The sequence below is a fragment of the Strix uralensis genome, chromosome 16 (genome assembly GCF_047716275.1).
Source record: "Strix uralensis isolate ZFMK-TIS-50842 chromosome 16, bStrUra1, whole genome shotgun sequence".
Classification (NCBI taxonomy): Eukaryota; Metazoa; Chordata; class Aves; order Strigiformes; family Strigidae; genus Strix; species Strix uralensis.
This window is the reverse complement of record NC_133987.1, coordinates 11,586,585-11,604,064: the sequence shown is the minus strand read 5'-3', so window position 1 is coordinate 11,604,064 and position 17,480 is coordinate 11,586,585. Positions and strand designations below refer to the sequence as shown.

The following is a 17,480-nucleotide window of genomic DNA, read 5'->3' as shown; positions in this document are numbered from 1 at the left end:
CGGCGGCGGCGGCGGCGGCGGCGGGAGGGGGGGGGAGAAGCGAGCTCCTCCGGGTCACACGGGGACCAGCACCGCCCCTGTGCCGCTGCCGGGAGCCGCTAGAGGGGGCTCGGCGACCCCCGGTCGGGGCGAGGGGGCTTCCGCGGGGCTGAGAGGGCGACGCGGGTCCCGCCGGGCGCTTGGCGGGCGATGCGGGGAGCCGCAGCCCCGCGCGGCGATCGGGGGTCCCGCCAGCCCCGCTGCGTGAGGGGACGCCTCAGCTCCCCGCTGCGACGCCTCGGCCGTAGCCGTCCCGCCCGTCTCTGCCTTCCGGGCCGCGGTTGTCCCTCTTCCATTTATTCCCCCAGTTAATGTTTTATTGCTCTGCGCTCAACGAGCGGCCATAAACGCTAGCCCGGCCCCCGGGGCCGCCCACAGGGAGGCGGGGAGGCCCCGCCGGCCGCAGTGAAGGCCCGGAGCTCAGCGCCCGGCATGTGGCGGGGCGGCCTCCCGCCGAGGGTCGCGGCCTCCCGCGCTCCGCCGCCCGCCATCGAGTTTCCTGAGGAGAGCCCGGAGCCTCGCTTTGACGGTAAGCGGGGCCCGCGGGGGCGGCCCCGTCCTCTGCTCTGGGGAAGGTGTGGGGGAGCAGGGGGGTGCCCCCCTTCCCGCGGGTGACGGCGGGGCCCCCGCCTGCCCCGCGTTGGCAAGCTGGGAGGGAGGGTAGAACCGCCGCCTTCCTCCTTCCCTTCGTCCCGTCCCCATCGCCTCAGGGCCGCGGCAGCCACGGGGGGTGACGCAAGAGCGGACAGGCCCTCAGCAGCGCGCCCTGCCCGGCCCTGCCGCCGCTGAGGGAGCGCCCCCCCCCCCCCCCCGCCCCGGGCGAGCCTCGTCCGCTCCGCTTAGCTTCCTTCCCGAGGCGCTTATAAAAATTAATTAGTTTCCTAATTAGTGTCTTAAACTTCTCGCTCAGCGGCAGCTCGTGTGGTGCCTTTTTGTGAGCCAGGGGTGTGCTGAAGCTGTGTGGGTAGGGATGTGGATTTGATGTCTTGGTAAATAGGCACAAATCGAGACTTCAATTCCTTCGTCTGACTGTCCTTTTCCAGAATCGGATGTGCCGGCGGAGCTGCGAGTTGCGAATGGGTCGCAAAAGTTTGTGAATTTCACTTCGACCATCCAAAACCAGCTGCTGCTCGTGTCGCTGCTGGAGCATCTCTGCCACATGTACACGCACAACCCCGTTCATTCGAGGTGTTTATTCCGAAGTTAGTATGAGTAGTTCTTTCCTGTCTCTTAAACTGCCTTACAGCAATATATACCAGATTCTTCTGTGCAGAATTACAGTATAATATCAATGCAAAACTGTAGGTCTCATGCCTTTGGGACAGGAGTAGTTCTGCAAAGAGGATGAGTACCCAGAATCGTGTTAATTGGGAATGAGGACCTGTCTTGTTTTTGAAAACATAATATTGTAGATGTGAGGATCAGACAGCTAAATCATGCGAGTTCCACACATTTAGTTCCAGCTAAATCATGTGACTAGCATCATGAGAAGGGTAGCAGGGTAAATTATCTAACTGTTAAATCTGATCTAAAAACACAGAATAGGAATTTAATAAAAATATTTATCAAGAAGTAGCTGTAGCATAGTCTTCACTAAATCTTTCAAAATTATAGTCTGTGAAAATCAGAGCAAATACCTTTAAGTCCTTTATTTTCCCACACAGTCTTTTGATGTAATTCAGGGAGCCCACATTTTTTAGGTCTGAAATCTGTCGTTTTGGTATGTGACTTATCTTAGGTATTTTGTTCATTTAGGCACATACTTAATGCATTTGAGAAACAGTCTCCAAGGTTTTTCTCCTTACCATACAATTGTAGAAAATAATTATATATTTATAACTGTATAAATAACTATATTGCTCGTACTTAAAATTGAAGACATAGCATCTAGTAACAGTGCAGACAGCTGTCATTTTTTCATTCTTGAAGTCTGATGTAGATGGTTGGCTCTGGGTCTTACTGTTATCTCCATCAAAGCCAAAAATATCAGGGAAAAAAAAATCCAAATTGCTTCCTTTTGGGGAAGGAACAAAAAAAACCCAAAACCTGGTCATCTTCCAAAGTATGTAGCTGCTTGGCTTCCCAGTATACTTCTGTAGAAAATGATGTTCCTCCATTGGTACAGTTTAAACCAGTTTCCCAAGTGGAATAAGCCTGATGAATAAAAAAAATACATATTGCAGTAATCTTGTCTGTTTTGTGGTTTTGTCTGGTATATTCACCTTGGCAAGAGTGGGTTTTTCCCACTTTTCCAGTATGTGTAACTGTATCCCTAAGGCTTGTGTAGCAAAATTCCTGATTCCTTATAGGTTCCCTTTCAATAAATGTCATCTCCTTTAAAAGATAAAGTAATAGGCTGGTTTTTAAATTGTCAGTACTAGAGAAACATCTTAAAAAAAACTCTTACAAGCAAGTTTGGTTTAAGACCTTGGAACTCCTAGAACTTTTAAGTGCATTTTTGTAGCATCCTTGCAGTTGCTCCCAATCTCCAGTATTGGTTAGGTTTTTGCCTGTGACAGTGTTGTTTTACTCCAGCTGAGAAAGACATGGTGCTTGGGGGTCGGGGGTGGAAGGGAGTGACTTCATTCTTTACTATGAGTATGTGCACAAGTGTGTGAGTTTGTACGTGAATTCATGTGAAATAATGTGAAATTCTTGATATTGCTACTTTTTATTATAAATGTGTCCTCGTAATTGTGAACATGCTTTGAATTTCTCTCTTCACTGATCAAAATGAGTCCAAGGGTAACAAGTGAATGGGTGGGTGTATGTATAGTTCATCTGCTGAGATAAGGAATAAGAGGAGATGTAGTTGTGACCGTGAAGGGCATGGTAAATAACTGTATTATGCAAAGAGATTCCCACAGAACAGCCCTAGTTTGGGTCTAAATAGTTTTTATTGCTAAGAGTATGGGAAACTGCATTAGAGTAGGAGTGACCATTCAGTTTTTCAGATGCACTATCTTTCAAACAAAGTTTCTCATTTAAAAAACAACAACTGTTTACATGGTCTTATTGGCAGGCTTTATTTAATGTGACCTTTCTCTGTTCCTTTATACAGTACTTCGTCAGGCTTTCACAAGAACAGGGTTGCTCTCCCCTTTTGCCTTCTGTAATGAATTTAGTACTGTAAGACTGCAACATAATAGAGCCATTACTGAACTAATGAAAGCAGCTAATCAACAAATACTTAATGGGGTAAGCTTTGTTAAATTTCTTTGGCAACCTCTGCATTAAGGAATTAACACATCATTGCATCCAAAGAAGCTTTTGTTTGGGGGTTCTTTTAATACTGGATTGGGTCTTTTTAATAATTATACAAAATGGTACTCCTGTTCTGCCTTAGCTGTTTGGGATGGCGTGTTCTGGTTCTATAGGTGCACACCAAAGCTTTTGAAACCAGCAATATTTTGTTCCTTATTTAATAATAAAAAAAACCAGGCAAGGTGTTTAAGTATTGCTACAGCTTTTTTCAACAATGGACAGACATCCATTTTCAACTTTTAACTGTTCCAGTTGATTTGGTTAACACCTTTGTATTCATATTAGTGGAGGGCATAATTTGTATACTGCATAATGTGCTTCAGGCTGAATCAGACCGGTTTGCTTATCTCGCTGCTTGAACTAAGCTAGTTAATTTTGTCTTAAGCACATTTTAGAGCCCTCATTTTATCCTGCTTGCCAGCAGAACTCTAAAAGGGCAGTAATCTCTCCAGCAGAGAGATGTTAGATTACTGGTGGGATAATAATACTTTAATTTGCTGAAGCTCTCTGCAGAATGTGAATGGCTATCAGTAACCTCATTTTCTTCTAAGAACATGGTTGTAGTTTCTGTTTTAAGCTGTCCATGCTGATGACATGGTAGACCTGTTATTCTGTATGGCATGTTTTTATGTTGGATTTTGTTGTTTTGTAGGAAATTGATAATGGAGATTCTCATGCAATTGGGTATGTATTCAAAAGATTTAGAAATATTAAACTTAACTCCCTCCCTAAAGTTCTGTGCTCCACTCTGAATTTAATTAGTACTGCATTTCATATTTTGGCTCTGAAACATAGGAAAAAAGTGAAACTTTCTCCAAACTCTCAAAACGATCTGGTAAAAATTCCTGCTTTAGTACAACTCTCGGGGTTAGTGCCACCATTTAGGAAAACAAGATTTATCAGGCATAAACTTAAATCATCTTAATACTCCTGTTAACGCAGAGTGCAGATTTGTAGCACGTGTGCATGCTGTTGCAGTCTGCTGGTTTTCAGCATTCACTGAAACAGTGAATGGTACAGTGTGGTAATAGCAAAGTATTTTCTTCTTTTCACAATGTAAATAGTATTTCTAGATTGTGTACACCTGCAGCCTATATAATACCTTACTTGTAAGTTGTAATTTAGTTTAATGCAGCCTAACTTTTTTGATTAGGGAAAAAGAAGTTCTCTTTGAAGCACAGACTTCTCGATACTTGAATGAATTTGATGAGGTTGCAATACTAGGAAAAGGAGGATATGGTAAAGTATACAAGGTATTCTTTACCTTCCATTTATAACTGATCAGTTTATATCTATTTTTTTCTTTGAAATTTAGAGGTACTGTTTCAGCTGTTTCTTTTATTTTTCTAACGGAAAACCAAAAATACTCATTTTCCAATAGAACAGGTGCGAACCTGCACACGTGAAGCATGTTGGCATTTCATTTCAAAAGATGCTCAGTTGTGATTTCTGTTTTGTTAGAAGCAGGATATGTCAGGTGTTTTACTTTGTGCATTTTGACTCTTTTAAACTGAACGAAAACTCCTTATTGTGTGAAATACTGTGATATATTGTATTGACTTAAAACAGCCACAGGAACTGATTAGTCTGCATACCCCAGTGTTCCAGTTGTGGCTGCTTGAAAAAAAGCAGCCTTAATATGAATGTAAACTGTCCAACCCCGTGTGAATTTTATTAAATATTTGTAGTGTATGGCTACATGTGTGCCATATGTAAATGACAGTTGTGGTCTCACAGATTTATTGAGAACCTGTTTAAGCAGTTATGAGGACCCTTCAGCATTTTTTAGTTCACAGAATCATCAAGGTTGGAAAAGACCTTGAATATCATCTAGTCCAACCATTGTTAATGGAAAGATAGCTGTAAAGCTATGTATTTCACAAGGAGATGTTTGCAGTCCTGAAAGAAGGCAAAAGTAGAGTATCCTTATCTTAGCTGGGGTCTAATTCCAGTTTCATTCTCTGATGCAGTTGAGGGGTTATGTGAATGGAGTGCAGAAATTAATTTTTGGAAAATAGTTCGTTCTAAAGTATTAGTAATTCATCAATCTAAACACATTAACATCTAATTTTGTCCTCTTGCAATTGATTTCAGGTCAGAAACAAGTTAGATGGTCAGTTCTATGCTATTAAAAAAATTAACATTAAGAAGGCTACAAGAAGAGATTGCATGAAGGTATTATTTTTCCTGTGTTTCATCTGTGTTTAACTCCCTGTCTGCTCTAGCTGATTCTGATTTAATTTAGGAATGCAATTAATATTTCCCAAAACATCAAAACTGTTAATAATACGCATGCTGAGCTTCTAAAGATTTGACTGTATCAATAACTAGCAGAAAAACTAGTAGAAAAAAACAAATGAGATGTATTTACGTCTATTAAAAGAAGTGTATTAACTTGAATTTGCTCATCTCTGCAACTATGAAAATCATAATTTGTTTTAAAGCATCCAAATTTTCTCCATTACTGTGATAATTTTATCCGTTCCTTGACTGTCAGAAACTGTTATTTTTTGTTAGCTTTTGGGTTTACTAAGTGTTCAGAATAAAGGACAGTTGTACTGTTTCTTTTTGGTCTTTTTAGGTGCTACGAGAAGTTAAAGTGCTGGCTGGCCTGCAGCATCCTAATATTGTAGGCTATCACACTGCTTGGATGGAACAAGTTCAAACATTACACCCAAAAGGAAAGTACAGTATACTGTGTAATTCTTGCTTGCATCCTGCTTATAATCTCTGCACTGTTGTTTGCAGGAGAGTATTACTTCTCTGATAAAATAACTATTTTTTTTCGCTCCTTAAAACAATGAAATAAAAGCAAACTACAGGTGCCCGCCAGCTCTTCATGTCCCTCTGTGCACTTCAATTTCTTGGCTAGTAACTCATCTGCTACTTAATGATGAATTTGAAGCTGTGGGAGTATTAACTTCACTTCTGGTAATACAGGAGGAGGATTTTAAAGTTGTGTGAAGTTCAGTGGAATGCGATGAAAACCTTTTAATGCAAAAAGTAGTGAGTTGACAAGGAGAAGAATGAATACTAGGGAATGAGCCACTTTTTGGGGAAAAGTGATGAATAGGAGAAAAAACCCACAAATTTGTTACCATGTTTTGAAATCTCAGAGTTGTAGCAAAACTAAAATAAGTTTGTCACTATGCTTCTCTTCCTATCTGGAAAAGAGTTTAGAAAAACTGAAAGAACCTGGAAATAAATACTTCAATGGCAAAAAAAAAAGAAAAAGTTCCCTCTTCTTTTGCTTTCCACAGGAAAGTTTTTTAATTTGATGAATTAAATAATTTCATAGTTCATAGTTTCATAGTTCTACAGTGGCAGAGCAATCTGGGGTTTTGTGTATCAGCTACTGTCTGTAACTGTTGAGAATTTATCTACTTTCATGTTAATTTTACACCTTCTTCCCTGCCCCCTTTTTTTTCCTCTTCAGTTTCTCTGTTCTCTGCTCTTCCCACACTTGGTCCTTTGGTCCCTTTGTAACCCTAATCCGTTGGTCCCTTTCTTTCTTGTCCTTTTCCGGAATGCCTTTAGCAGTTAAATCTTTTGATCCTCTCTTAGTGGGAGGTTTGCTTATGCCCTGTATGACTTTATTGCTTTCCAAGTCAGTGACGATGCCCAGTCAGCTATAAGCACAAAAGAAAATGCATAGGAAGTTGACAGTATAGTAAACCAGACAAGACTTTTTAACTGATGAAACTGAGAATCTCAAAGAATGCAACTTTTTAGTGCTAGGAGTACTTCACAAGTATTTAATGGTGATAATGTAAGTACATAACTAGATCTGTAGGTAGGTCCTGTGCTACTTAATGTTTTTCCTTGGCTTACAAGATTGGTGCATCATATTTGCTTCTGTGTGCTAAAACAAACTGCTTTTTCACATAAGTGTACAATGTAATGAAAATTATTTCCAAAATACTGAGTGTCTTCAAAACAGCAATAGGGTGATGCCAAGGGTGGGTGATGCCTTGTGGAGTTGCTTCTTTAACTGTGTATTATCATATATGTTATAAGCCCTAATTTTGAACAGGTTAACTTCTTAAAGGTGATACCTAGGTGAATATCTAAGAGAGCCCAGTACAACCCTTTCAGTGACCTTGTACAACATGTATTTTCTTTCCATTTAAAGAAAAATGAAGAACATACTAGGGTTGCTTCTTAGTAGACTAACAAGCACCTTTTGCAGCAGTAGAAATAGAGAAAAAGATATGGACAGATAATGAAGTTAAATTCAGTAAGATGCTGTAGCTTAAATGTTAACTTATAGTAAATATATGCATGCTTTGTTTTGTAAAATACTATATTTATCTTTTCATTCAATAGATAAAACAATAATGCAGTTGCAGCCATTATCTTTGGAGCAAGAGAGTAGCAAGTAAGTATTATAAATCTTAATGATAACATTTATTTGGCTTTAACATCAGGCTTTTTTTAAAGTAACATTGAAAGAGCCCAGAATCCAGCATATATTGCACAAGTGCTTTTTGCTTCCAAATTATCACCAAAAAAGTCTTAATTATCCTTGTCATTGTTTCTCTTGTTGCATAAGCTGAAGAATATTACCAGATGCTTCTACCTTTGGATCTCTCAGTTTCTGAGTGCCTGAATGTAGTACTGGGCTTCAAGTTTACTTCAAAAGTTCTGTGCCAGTCAGTGACACTGATTAGTACTGTGAAGTCTTATTAGAGTGATGGGGTGTTCTGTTTCTCAGAAGTGTTGATCAGCCCTTTTGATAAGGAGATGAAGCCCTGTGCAAAATACAGTGTGACTTCCTAAGTTTAAAGAAATGGTGATGCATCATACTTCTGTCCAGTGAATGCGGTGACCTGGGACTCCATGTACCTATGAGCTGTCTGGGTCAGCTATCAGAAATCCCCGCTGGGGGAAGGTATTAAAAAGGCTGGAGCCTACACTGCCAAGTATATAATCCTAAAGTTTTATATGGAGAAGCAGCTGAACTCTTACTCTGGAATGCAGCTTGCAATAAAAGTTTTCAGAATGATGTATCACAAATAGATGGTATAAAACTCTGGACATATTTTGATTTCTCTCCCTTACTTTATTATTTTCAGCCATCGCTGTCACATTCAGAGTGTGGAAAGTGGTAGTTCAATTATCTTTGCTGACCTTACTTCACAAGAAAAGAAGTCCTGTGACGATACCAGTCTTAGAAATCTGAGTAGTGAATCAGTGCAGAATATGAATGTAAGGAATGATTTTACAAACAGCAATAGTAAAGAGTGTATGAAACCAAATAAATGTGAATTATCCATAGAACTACAAGAAGACTCTGTAAGTAGGGTTAACAGTAGATCAACTGATGTGAAAAATCATTCATCATGGGGACCTCATTCTAGTCTGGATGAAGATTCTAGCACTGGGATTAAGTCCTGCACTGAAGCGTGCTCCAAGAACGATGTGGCTCTCTGTGGAGAGTTTGAGGTAAATACAGTTCTCTTTAAATATACTTAACTGCTGTCTAATTGAATGATGTTTGTAAAGTGGAGTGTGGTAGAATAATGATTTATAATGATAAATTTAAAAAAAAATGAAATGACTGTGATTAGAGTCAAAAATACAGACAATTTTTACTTAAGTGGGTAACACCATTACAAAGAAGCTGACGAGAGGAGCTGGCAAAACTCAGCACACAAGAAAGTTTCCATGTGTTAGTCATCTTGGGTCCTTTCAGAGTACGTACATGAATAGAAAGTACTACTCCCGCATAACAAAAACCAACCATCAAACTGGAAAATCTTCAGCATTCAGTAATGATGGCTAATTCAGATATTGATGAAAGTGTCTGGGTGTGTAACGTGGACCCTATACAGTGTAGGATTACATGTGGAAAAGAGAGAAGCATATTTAGGCAGGGAATCACCACTCTGCCTATGCTTCTAAAACTTCGTTTGCATTCATACCACTGAAAGGTTTTGTGTAACAGCCAGCTCTGGAATGCTGGAAGCTTTTGCTGTCATTTGGAGTTCCCTCTCGCAAGAAATCCAAGGTTTTAAAGGTGTTTGCTTGAGTTGTCCAGGTTATCAAATGAACTAGTGCATTATCAGAAACTGAATATGAAGTTACATATTCATGTTAATAAATCATGAAATCCCATATCAAGAAGTTGGGGGGTTTTTGCTATATTAATGTACACCATTTTCTTAAGCCAGAATGAACCTCTGTTCAGTATGTCTAGAAGCTTTTAAACTCTAATTTGAATATTAAGGTATGTAGCTGGCTGTCTTGTTAGCTTTTATCATAGAACAATTGTTAAAATTTGAGGAACAATCAAAAAAAAAAAACCAAAACCAGACAGTGGCGTTGTATCTGCTTCTTGAATGCAGTAGATTAGTAATACTGTATCTGATGTCATTTTGATATCTAACTTTTTCTAGTTTAATAAAAAATTTTGGTTTTATTAGCTTTAAAGAAAATAACTAAGAAAATACCATTCATATTACAGTGGCAAAATCATGGACGATTATTTTTTCCGTTAGGTGGAGTATCGTTTGATGCTTCATATACAAATGCAACTCTGTGAATTATCCTTGTGGGATTGGATTGTTGACCGTAATAAAAGATGCAATGAGAGAACAGAGGAAACTTCCAGTAAGATTCATCACTGTCTTAAAAATTTACTTATTCATTCAAAGCAAGTATTTCTTTTTTCCTAACTGGAAGTCCACTTGCCTGATTTTATGTTTTACTTCAGCAGCTTATATTATGGACCTTCTTCATTAGATTCTTTATTCACTTGATCAAATAACAACTAGTATCGAATCTTTGTATGAGAGATGTTAGTAAAAGAGATTAAAGTTCATGAGTTGTAGATGACTCTTGAAAAAAGAAAGAATGTATGCCTGAGGCATAGTTGTTACCTGGAGAGATCTGTGCCTGGGCAATACTACTTATTCGGAATAGAGTTTTTTTATTGACAGAATCTGCTTTTTCTCAGTAATCTGTTTAAATAATTAAATTTTTGCTTTGATAGTAGTCTTGCAGCTACTAAATAGAGCTCTTCACTGGCTAATTTATCTGCTGTGGAAAATACAAATACATCTTTTGTTCCAGACAAGTTAAAACATACTTAAAAGTTTTTAAGTTTACTCTTAACAATTTGATTAGCTCCTACACAGGCTGATTTGTCATTGGTCTAAAGAATCTAATATTTATTTTGCTTGAGTGGCCAGTTGGAGTTCTCATGCCCTGATACCAAGTGGTCTTCAGTAATTGCTGACATTTGGAAGAACAAGACTAATACTCTTAAAGCATTAGAGACATGTTCCTTTCTCTGGGGTGGTTTTATAAAAAAAGCATATGCTTAACAGATTGTAAGACATAAACTGTATGATTAATGTATAATCTTAGTTTTAATCACTATTAAGATTAAGATGTTCTCTTCAGTCATGGAGTCAGGTTTACCAGCTATCAGCTGACTTTCACTAATCTCTCCTGTAATCATAGTCTTTTAGCTTTCGTAAGCTAAAAGATGACATTCTTGGTCAGGGAATGACAGAATTACTAGGGCATTTAACCTTGGAAAACGCCATTTTCACAGGTAACAGGAAGGGAAAGGTGAATGCTATCATAGGTTAGACATTAAGAAACAGAAACCCAAGTAGGAGTAAATGGTGAGTGTTCAAAGTGGCAACAGACATGTTAGATCTGGGTCATTAGAGATTTGGGAATTCAGAGGGTAGCACAATAGCAGAAGGATTAGGATCCAAAAAGGAAGGGTGCAAATCAATACAGAAAACATGTCATTATGTAAATTAGTATGATTTTGTCTGGAACAGTATTTTTCATTCTAATTCAGCACTTACATGCAAGTGAAAGTTTGCTGAATTCATAACCAAAGAACTATCTGATGGGGTTTGGAGGAATCTTTTCAAGCAGACATATGTTCATGTCCTCTGAACTTTCCTTTTTGGAATTTTGGGGTTAGTGACTTTTTGCTGTTTCAAAAATACTATCTTAGGAGAAGCATGGGAAATTCCATTTTTAAACTATGCTCATTCTGTTAAAAATTTCTTCCACATCATAAATAAACAGAATTCAACAAGACATGCCACCGTAAACTTAAATAACTAAGTAAAATTAGCTGAAATAACTTAGATTTATATTGTTTTAAGGTCCATACCATATTGTGGATGCCCTCTGGACAATGAAAATTTTTCAAGAGTTATTAGAAGGAGTATGCTATATACACAGCATGGGAGTGATGCACCGAGACATTAAAGTAAGTTCATTGAATTATTATTTGAGGTTGAAGAAAACAAAGATAACTTACATTATGGGAGAATGAAAGCAACTTCATGTTTAAATTTGAGATGGCCTGGGCTCTTAAGAAGTTATCTATGTCACATATGAAAAAATAAATTTTTGTCCTCTATACCAGTACCATGCTTTCTTTACTATGAGCATAGTACTCAATTACATTGACTTACAAGTGAATTATGATTAAGTTCTGAAAATGTTTTCTCCTTTATGAAGCCATTGTCTTGTCCTAAACAGAGGTGGTCAGATTGGTTTTGTTTTGTCTTGGTCTTTCCTTAACCAGGGTAGGACCTGCATTACCTAATTACCTAAAAAAAAATTTCTTTTAGTTAATTATAAAAATAACAAAGCCCCTTGGCTACACCTCAATTTACTAACACCATATCACTTAGCTTTTGAAAATATCTTCAAGTTATAATTCCTTGCTTTTTAAAAAAAAATAAATTCCCTCAGTCACAAATAATTGCTGTCTTTCAGAATGGTTGCTGTCTCTTCTAAGGACTGAAATTGTAGGTGATGTTAGTGACTGAATGAAAAGTTGTGGTTTCATTCCTATTAAAAGTAATGAAGAGCAGACTTAAAATAATGATTAGAATAGGATGCCCTTTATATGTTTCTGTGAAGTTTTTTTGGAACTCTAATCATAAGAATAGTTTTGACTTACTGGCTGGCTTAAATGTGAAGCATAGGTAGATAGATCTTGCTTCCTGCGCCCTGTAACTGATAGACTTAAATAGCAAGGAAGTGAATTTTCCTACTCTGCTTACTACAGAGGTTCTCTGCATTTGATACAGTAGATATATGAGGAAATTAATGTAAAAATAATTTTGATTATTAAAATTTCACATGTGGAAACTTGGAACTGTGGAAAAAACCCAGAGTCTTGGTTCTAGATTAATTTTTCTGCCAACTGCTTTGGGATCAACAGTTTTTCAGTTTGCTTAGCAGCTTCATGGCCTTATTCTCCAAAGTCCTGGTAGTTGTATAAAGAATTTGATACGGTTACTGGGAGTCAGTGCTCCTTGTTTTCACCATATATTCTTCTAATGGTGATTTTGAAGATACCTTGCAGAGACAGTAATTTCTGTGATAATATTATAAGAAAGTCTTTCAGTGTTTGAAGTTCTGAGAACAGAAGTCCAGTGGGTGGGTGTCCTTGATTATCTCTTTACTTCACTGGATATGAGAAGCCTAGCAACTTCTCCAACAGTGCTGTATCTCTTAAATTTGGTCTGCATCGAAGAAATTAAAAGCGTGGAGATGGCCCATTTCTTGTTAAACTGTTCATGTCTGCTTTATACTCTTAACAGAAGATCAGCTATTTCCTTTCTGCCACCCGAGTAGGCCTCATGAATAGCTGTTTGTCCTTCATGATCTTGGGTATTTATGTTGCCTCTGTTACTTAATAGTAAATGGATGCAATCTGTATTGACACCTAAAATTCTGCTTGCTTTAGATGACGTTGTGCACACTGCAACGTGAAGGGCAGTTCTTCCACAAGTTGGGCTGGCAAAGTTAGTGTTTGCTCCAGAGGCAATTAAAGTGTGCTGCTACCTCTGTGTTTAGTGACCCTGTAGTTACATGAATAGGTGTCCAGCCAGACTTGCTGGTGTCCTTTTAAGTTAAGATAATACTCAAAAAGAATGGATATACGTGGAAAGGCATCATCAGACTGTTGGCCTAAACATAGAAGACTGTCATATTTGTAGTTACTGATTTTAGGATTTATCCAGTGATTTACATTTTGCAAGATACAGAGATGCTTTTTGGTATTATGCTGTGAAGTTGGTTGATTTCTCTGAAATTTGTCTGAAATGGATGTCCCATCTGTAAGTACTAAGCAATTTTAGTAAGAGAAGGTAAAGTGCTATGTAGGCTCTTGTTATTTCTGTATCATAAAACATTGGTTTAGGTTAATTTCTTTTTATTAAGATAAAATTACTTAGACTAAAACTTATGGGCTGGTAGGGCATAACATAGTAACAGGTCCCAAAACTTCAGTTGTCAGAACAAATATTACGAGTTGCCATGACCTAACAGAAGCTTGGTCATTAACTTATATTTGTTAACCACAGCTTGTTTAGGCCCAGCAGGAATGCATAAGGTGGTGTTAATGCCTTCAGTGCCTTTATTTCCTAGTTTTATAGCATGAGAAATGAGTCATCGTAGTTCAGCTTCAGGCCAGTGAAGCTCATAGAAGTGTAGGCAAGCAGAAGTTTCATCTCATCTGTACATACAGACTTAATCTGGCAGTGCTTGGGCCTATAGATTACAAAATCATAGAACGGTTTGGGTTGGAAGGGACCTTAAAGATCATCTAGTCCCACCCCTCTGCCATGGGCAGGGACACCTTCCACTAGCCCAGGTTGCTCAAAGCCCCGTCCAACCTGGCCTTGAACACTGCCAGGGAGGGGGCAGCCACAGCTTCTCTGGGCAACCTGTGCCAGGGCCTCGCCACCCTTATGTCTTCTTTACATCCAATCTAAATCTACCCTTTTTCAAGTTTAAAACTGTTGGCCCTTGTCCTGTTACTACTGGCACTGGTAGAAGGTCTCTTTTTTTTTTTTTTATAAGCTCCCATTATATATCATGACACTCACCATTCACTCTCCCTTTTCTAACCACTTACAAATACGTTGTTCAGCATAGTTCTTGGCAGAGATTCGTGCAAGAGTCAGTTGATGATACCTTCCACTGTGAAAGCTGACCATTTATCCTATTCTTTCTTTTATATCTTTAAGCTAGCTATCCATGTGGGGACCTTCCCTGTTCTGTTCAGTTTTTAAAAAATGTTAATTTCTTAATCTAAAATTATTTTTAATCACAAGTTACAATCCTGATCAAATGGTTACCTGGAGGGAGAGCAGGTCTATGAGGTGTAAGGGTCCTTCCCAGCACTCGCTGTTTCTCTGACAGGGTGATCAGCTAGTAAAGCTTTAACAGTGCTATTGTCATCTCCCATTACTACTTCATACAGCTCTTCATGGTGTGAATTTTATTTCTTCTGCCCACAGGAAAACACAGTGGCAGGCCTGCTGGCTCCTTTGATTATGTTACTCATAGACAAGGGAATTGTAATTTTTGTAATGAAAATCCATAATCAGAAATAGAGGATTTGGAATGGCACTTGAACAGTGTCATTCTTCGACATGTTGCAGGATGTCTGGTTCTAGAACAGCTTTGAAGTATCTGCATTATTCAGTGCAACATTTTAAAAGCACTACAAAACTAGCGAAAGTTTAAGAATTAAAAAAAAGGCTTGACTTTGCTTTCTTGCTGGTGCTAATTTCTATTTAGTAGGAAAAAACTCTGTACTAAGCAATAGTGCTTTCACTTCTCAACCAAACATACCTAAGCTCAGAAACCTTGTGATATAGACTAAGTAAACCCCGTGATTTCATATTACATTTTCTTTTGTCCAGCACATATGTGTTTTTTTTCTAGATACATAATGCTAGCATTTCTCCTCCTTAGTGGTCCTAAAGCCAAAATATATGGATAAAACTATTTCAGTTTTTCCAGACAGTGCTCTTGAGTCTCTCATAATTTTGTTTTGCTTCTTTAACAACTTCCCAGAACCAAGTAGCATGTTGAAGCTGTGCTTATTGTATAGAGAAGTATTTTGTTTTACATTATGTCTAGCCCAAAGATGGTATCTAGTACTCCATCCCGCTTACATCAGTTAAGTCTAATTTGCTGTGTGCTCTTGCCTGTTCCTGTTAACATTACTGTTCTGCAAACTTCCTATTTTCTGCTGGAAAAAAAGAAAGTACTTTACCTTTTACTAAATCTGTTTTTCCTATTTTGCTTTTCTTCCTTTTTTCTAGATCCTTCATACATGGTCTTTCTGCCCAAATGGTGTTGCTAACACATAATTTGGTTATCAGCTATGATTATTTTTTTCTCACTAATGAAAGTGTTAAATAATTATTATCTTGTACCTGTGAATTGCTAGATTTTATATTATCGACTTTGAAGCCACTGAAATGTTGTATTTCTTTATATAGATATATTTTAGATTTTATACTGTCTTGGTTTGTAGCCCAGAAATATCTTTCTACATGGATCAGATCATCATGTAAAAATAGGAGACTTCGGATTAGCCTGCAAAGACCTTCTTTGGGATGATGCAGACCAGTGGTTTAAGACAGAAAGGATAAATGGTAAGAGAAGAAAACTTCATAGGTTTCAGTGTTCAAGCTTCTATAATATTAAAACCATTAAATATTAAATTTGTAGGTGAAATGGTAACCATGTAACACTAGCTGAGTAAGTCTAAATTGCCTTTTTAAAGGACTGACACACACTTCAGGAGTGGGGACTTGCCTCTATGCCTCACCAGAACAATTGCAAGGATCTCACTATGACTTCAAGGTAGGGAGTATTTTTTCTTCTATTAACACGATGATAGATAATAGGAATAAAACAAGCCTTTCAGTAGGTAGATACATGATTATTCCTCCTACTGTCACTCCTAATGTTTTTGCTGAAACATGGGTTTCAACTTTGCCTTCTAGTTTGCTAATGCAAAAATTATTTGTTCCGAAGATTATCTCAAGGAATGTACATAATTTGAATTTGTGTTCCTTTAGTAGTGTCATGATACTTTTCATATCATCATGAAACTTCTTGTGAAACTTTTTCATATTGTGAATTTTTTACGAGAAAAAAGAATCTAGTGAGTATATAAAAATAGCAGTTATCCTGGAACTTTTTCTTCACCCCCTTACCAGTCTGACATGTACAGCATGGGTGTTATCCTGCTAGAACTCTTCCAACCATTTGGAACAGAGATGGAAAGAACAGAAGTTCTTACACATTTAAGGAATGGCCAGATTCCTCACACGTTCTACAAAGAATGGCCTATTCAAGCCAAGTACATTAAACTCCTTACCAGTCGGAGATCTACAGAAAGACCAACTGCTGCTCAGCTTCGTGAGAGTGAACTGTTTCATACCCCAGAACATGTAAGTTATGCCAGTAACCTCAACCTTTACAGGATAAAGAAATAGAGAAAAAAAAATGCCTTTTGTTTCCCTGAATTACAGGGTTCTTGTTTTGAACTTAAGAGGATTGTGTGACTGACACTTTTTTTCTGATTACAATATTTAGGCCACTGTATTAATGTTTCTGCTATCTCTGCAATGAGAAATTGTCATTAAGTGGAGGTAGCTTTTTGAAGACTGGACAGTTGATTTCCATACAGCTTGAGGTATTTTTATAGGTCAGAAAAGCTTCTGAAGCTTTTTATCAGCTCTGCAGAATCTTTTTATCATTTTCCCTTTCCTTGCCACAGTTTTTTGTTTGTGGATTAAGTTCTAGTATCAAATACACAGAATAGCTGTGGTGCTGCAGAATGTCTGTAGTGGATTGCAAACATAATTCAAAGAGGTTTATAAGGCTTTATGCTTGCCTGCCTATAAATGAATTAAACAGGCTCTCATTTTCAGGTTATTTCTAACCTACAACAGAAAGTGAGACAGCAAGAGGAAGAAATAAAGAAGCTGAGAGAGAGAATAAGACTGCTTTCTGATGAACAAGACGAACGTATGGAACTAGGTTCTCCTGTTTAAGTACAGGAAGAACTAACCTCTATTGTATGCTAAGTTATATAAAACGTTTCATTTTTACATAAATGCATTTTGATTTTCCTGTCTGTTCTTTAAAGGTATTCATCTTTTTGTCTTAGTTCAGAAGTCTCCAGTCAGAGACTGGAAGGATTCTTGTTACATTTGCTTCAGTACAATTGAACTTGTGTAAATAAGCATTTGTTTTACAGGGAAAAATAAGGAAAAACTAGAAGTGGAGCTTGTATTTACAGAGGACTACTTTAGATACCTTATAATCATTAAAAAAACATGCATGTTATGCATCAGTTACAAAAAACAAAGGTCACA

At 38.1% G+C, this 17,480-nt stretch overlaps 2 protein-coding genes across 4 annotated transcripts; one reads left to right on the top strand and one right to left on the bottom strand.

Moving 5' to 3' along the window:
• The first annotated feature begins 46 nt into the window (after nucleotides 1-46).
• EIF2AK1 (eukaryotic translation initiation factor 2 alpha kinase 1) lies at nucleotides 47-17,223 on the top strand. Of its 3 annotated transcripts, XM_074886220.1 has the most exons (15): nucleotides 47-568; nucleotides 1,083-1,241; nucleotides 3,101-3,237; nucleotides 3,956-3,987; nucleotides 4,457-4,556; nucleotides 5,398-5,478; nucleotides 5,885-5,984; nucleotides 7,630-7,681; nucleotides 8,379-8,748; nucleotides 9,804-9,915; nucleotides 11,439-11,545; nucleotides 15,626-15,746; nucleotides 15,878-15,957; nucleotides 16,317-16,550; nucleotides 17,034-17,223. In XM_074886220.1, exons 1-15 carry the CDS (start codon nucleotides 472-474, stop codon nucleotides 17,154-17,156), a joined length of 1,905 nt encoding a protein of 634 aa, XP_074742321.1. In that variant the 5' UTR covers nucleotides 47-471; the 3' UTR covers nucleotides 17,157-17,223. The 3 variants fall into 3 exon arrangements, with proteins under 3 accessions (XP_074742321.1, XP_074742322.1, XP_074742323.1); XM_074886221.1 differs by lacking the exon at nucleotides 5,398-5,478; XM_074886222.1 differs by lacking the exon at nucleotides 47-568 and having other exon boundaries at nucleotides 1,104-1,227.
• ANKRD61 (ankyrin repeat domain 61) lies at nucleotides 12,596-15,419 on the bottom strand. The gene is given in 5 exon segments (XM_074885794.1): nucleotides 12,596-12,886; nucleotides 12,888-13,133; nucleotides 13,135-13,197; nucleotides 14,498-14,562; nucleotides 15,362-15,419. Coding segments are annotated over 5 exon segments (723 nt in total).
• Nucleotides 17,224-17,480: the final 257 nt, after the last annotated feature.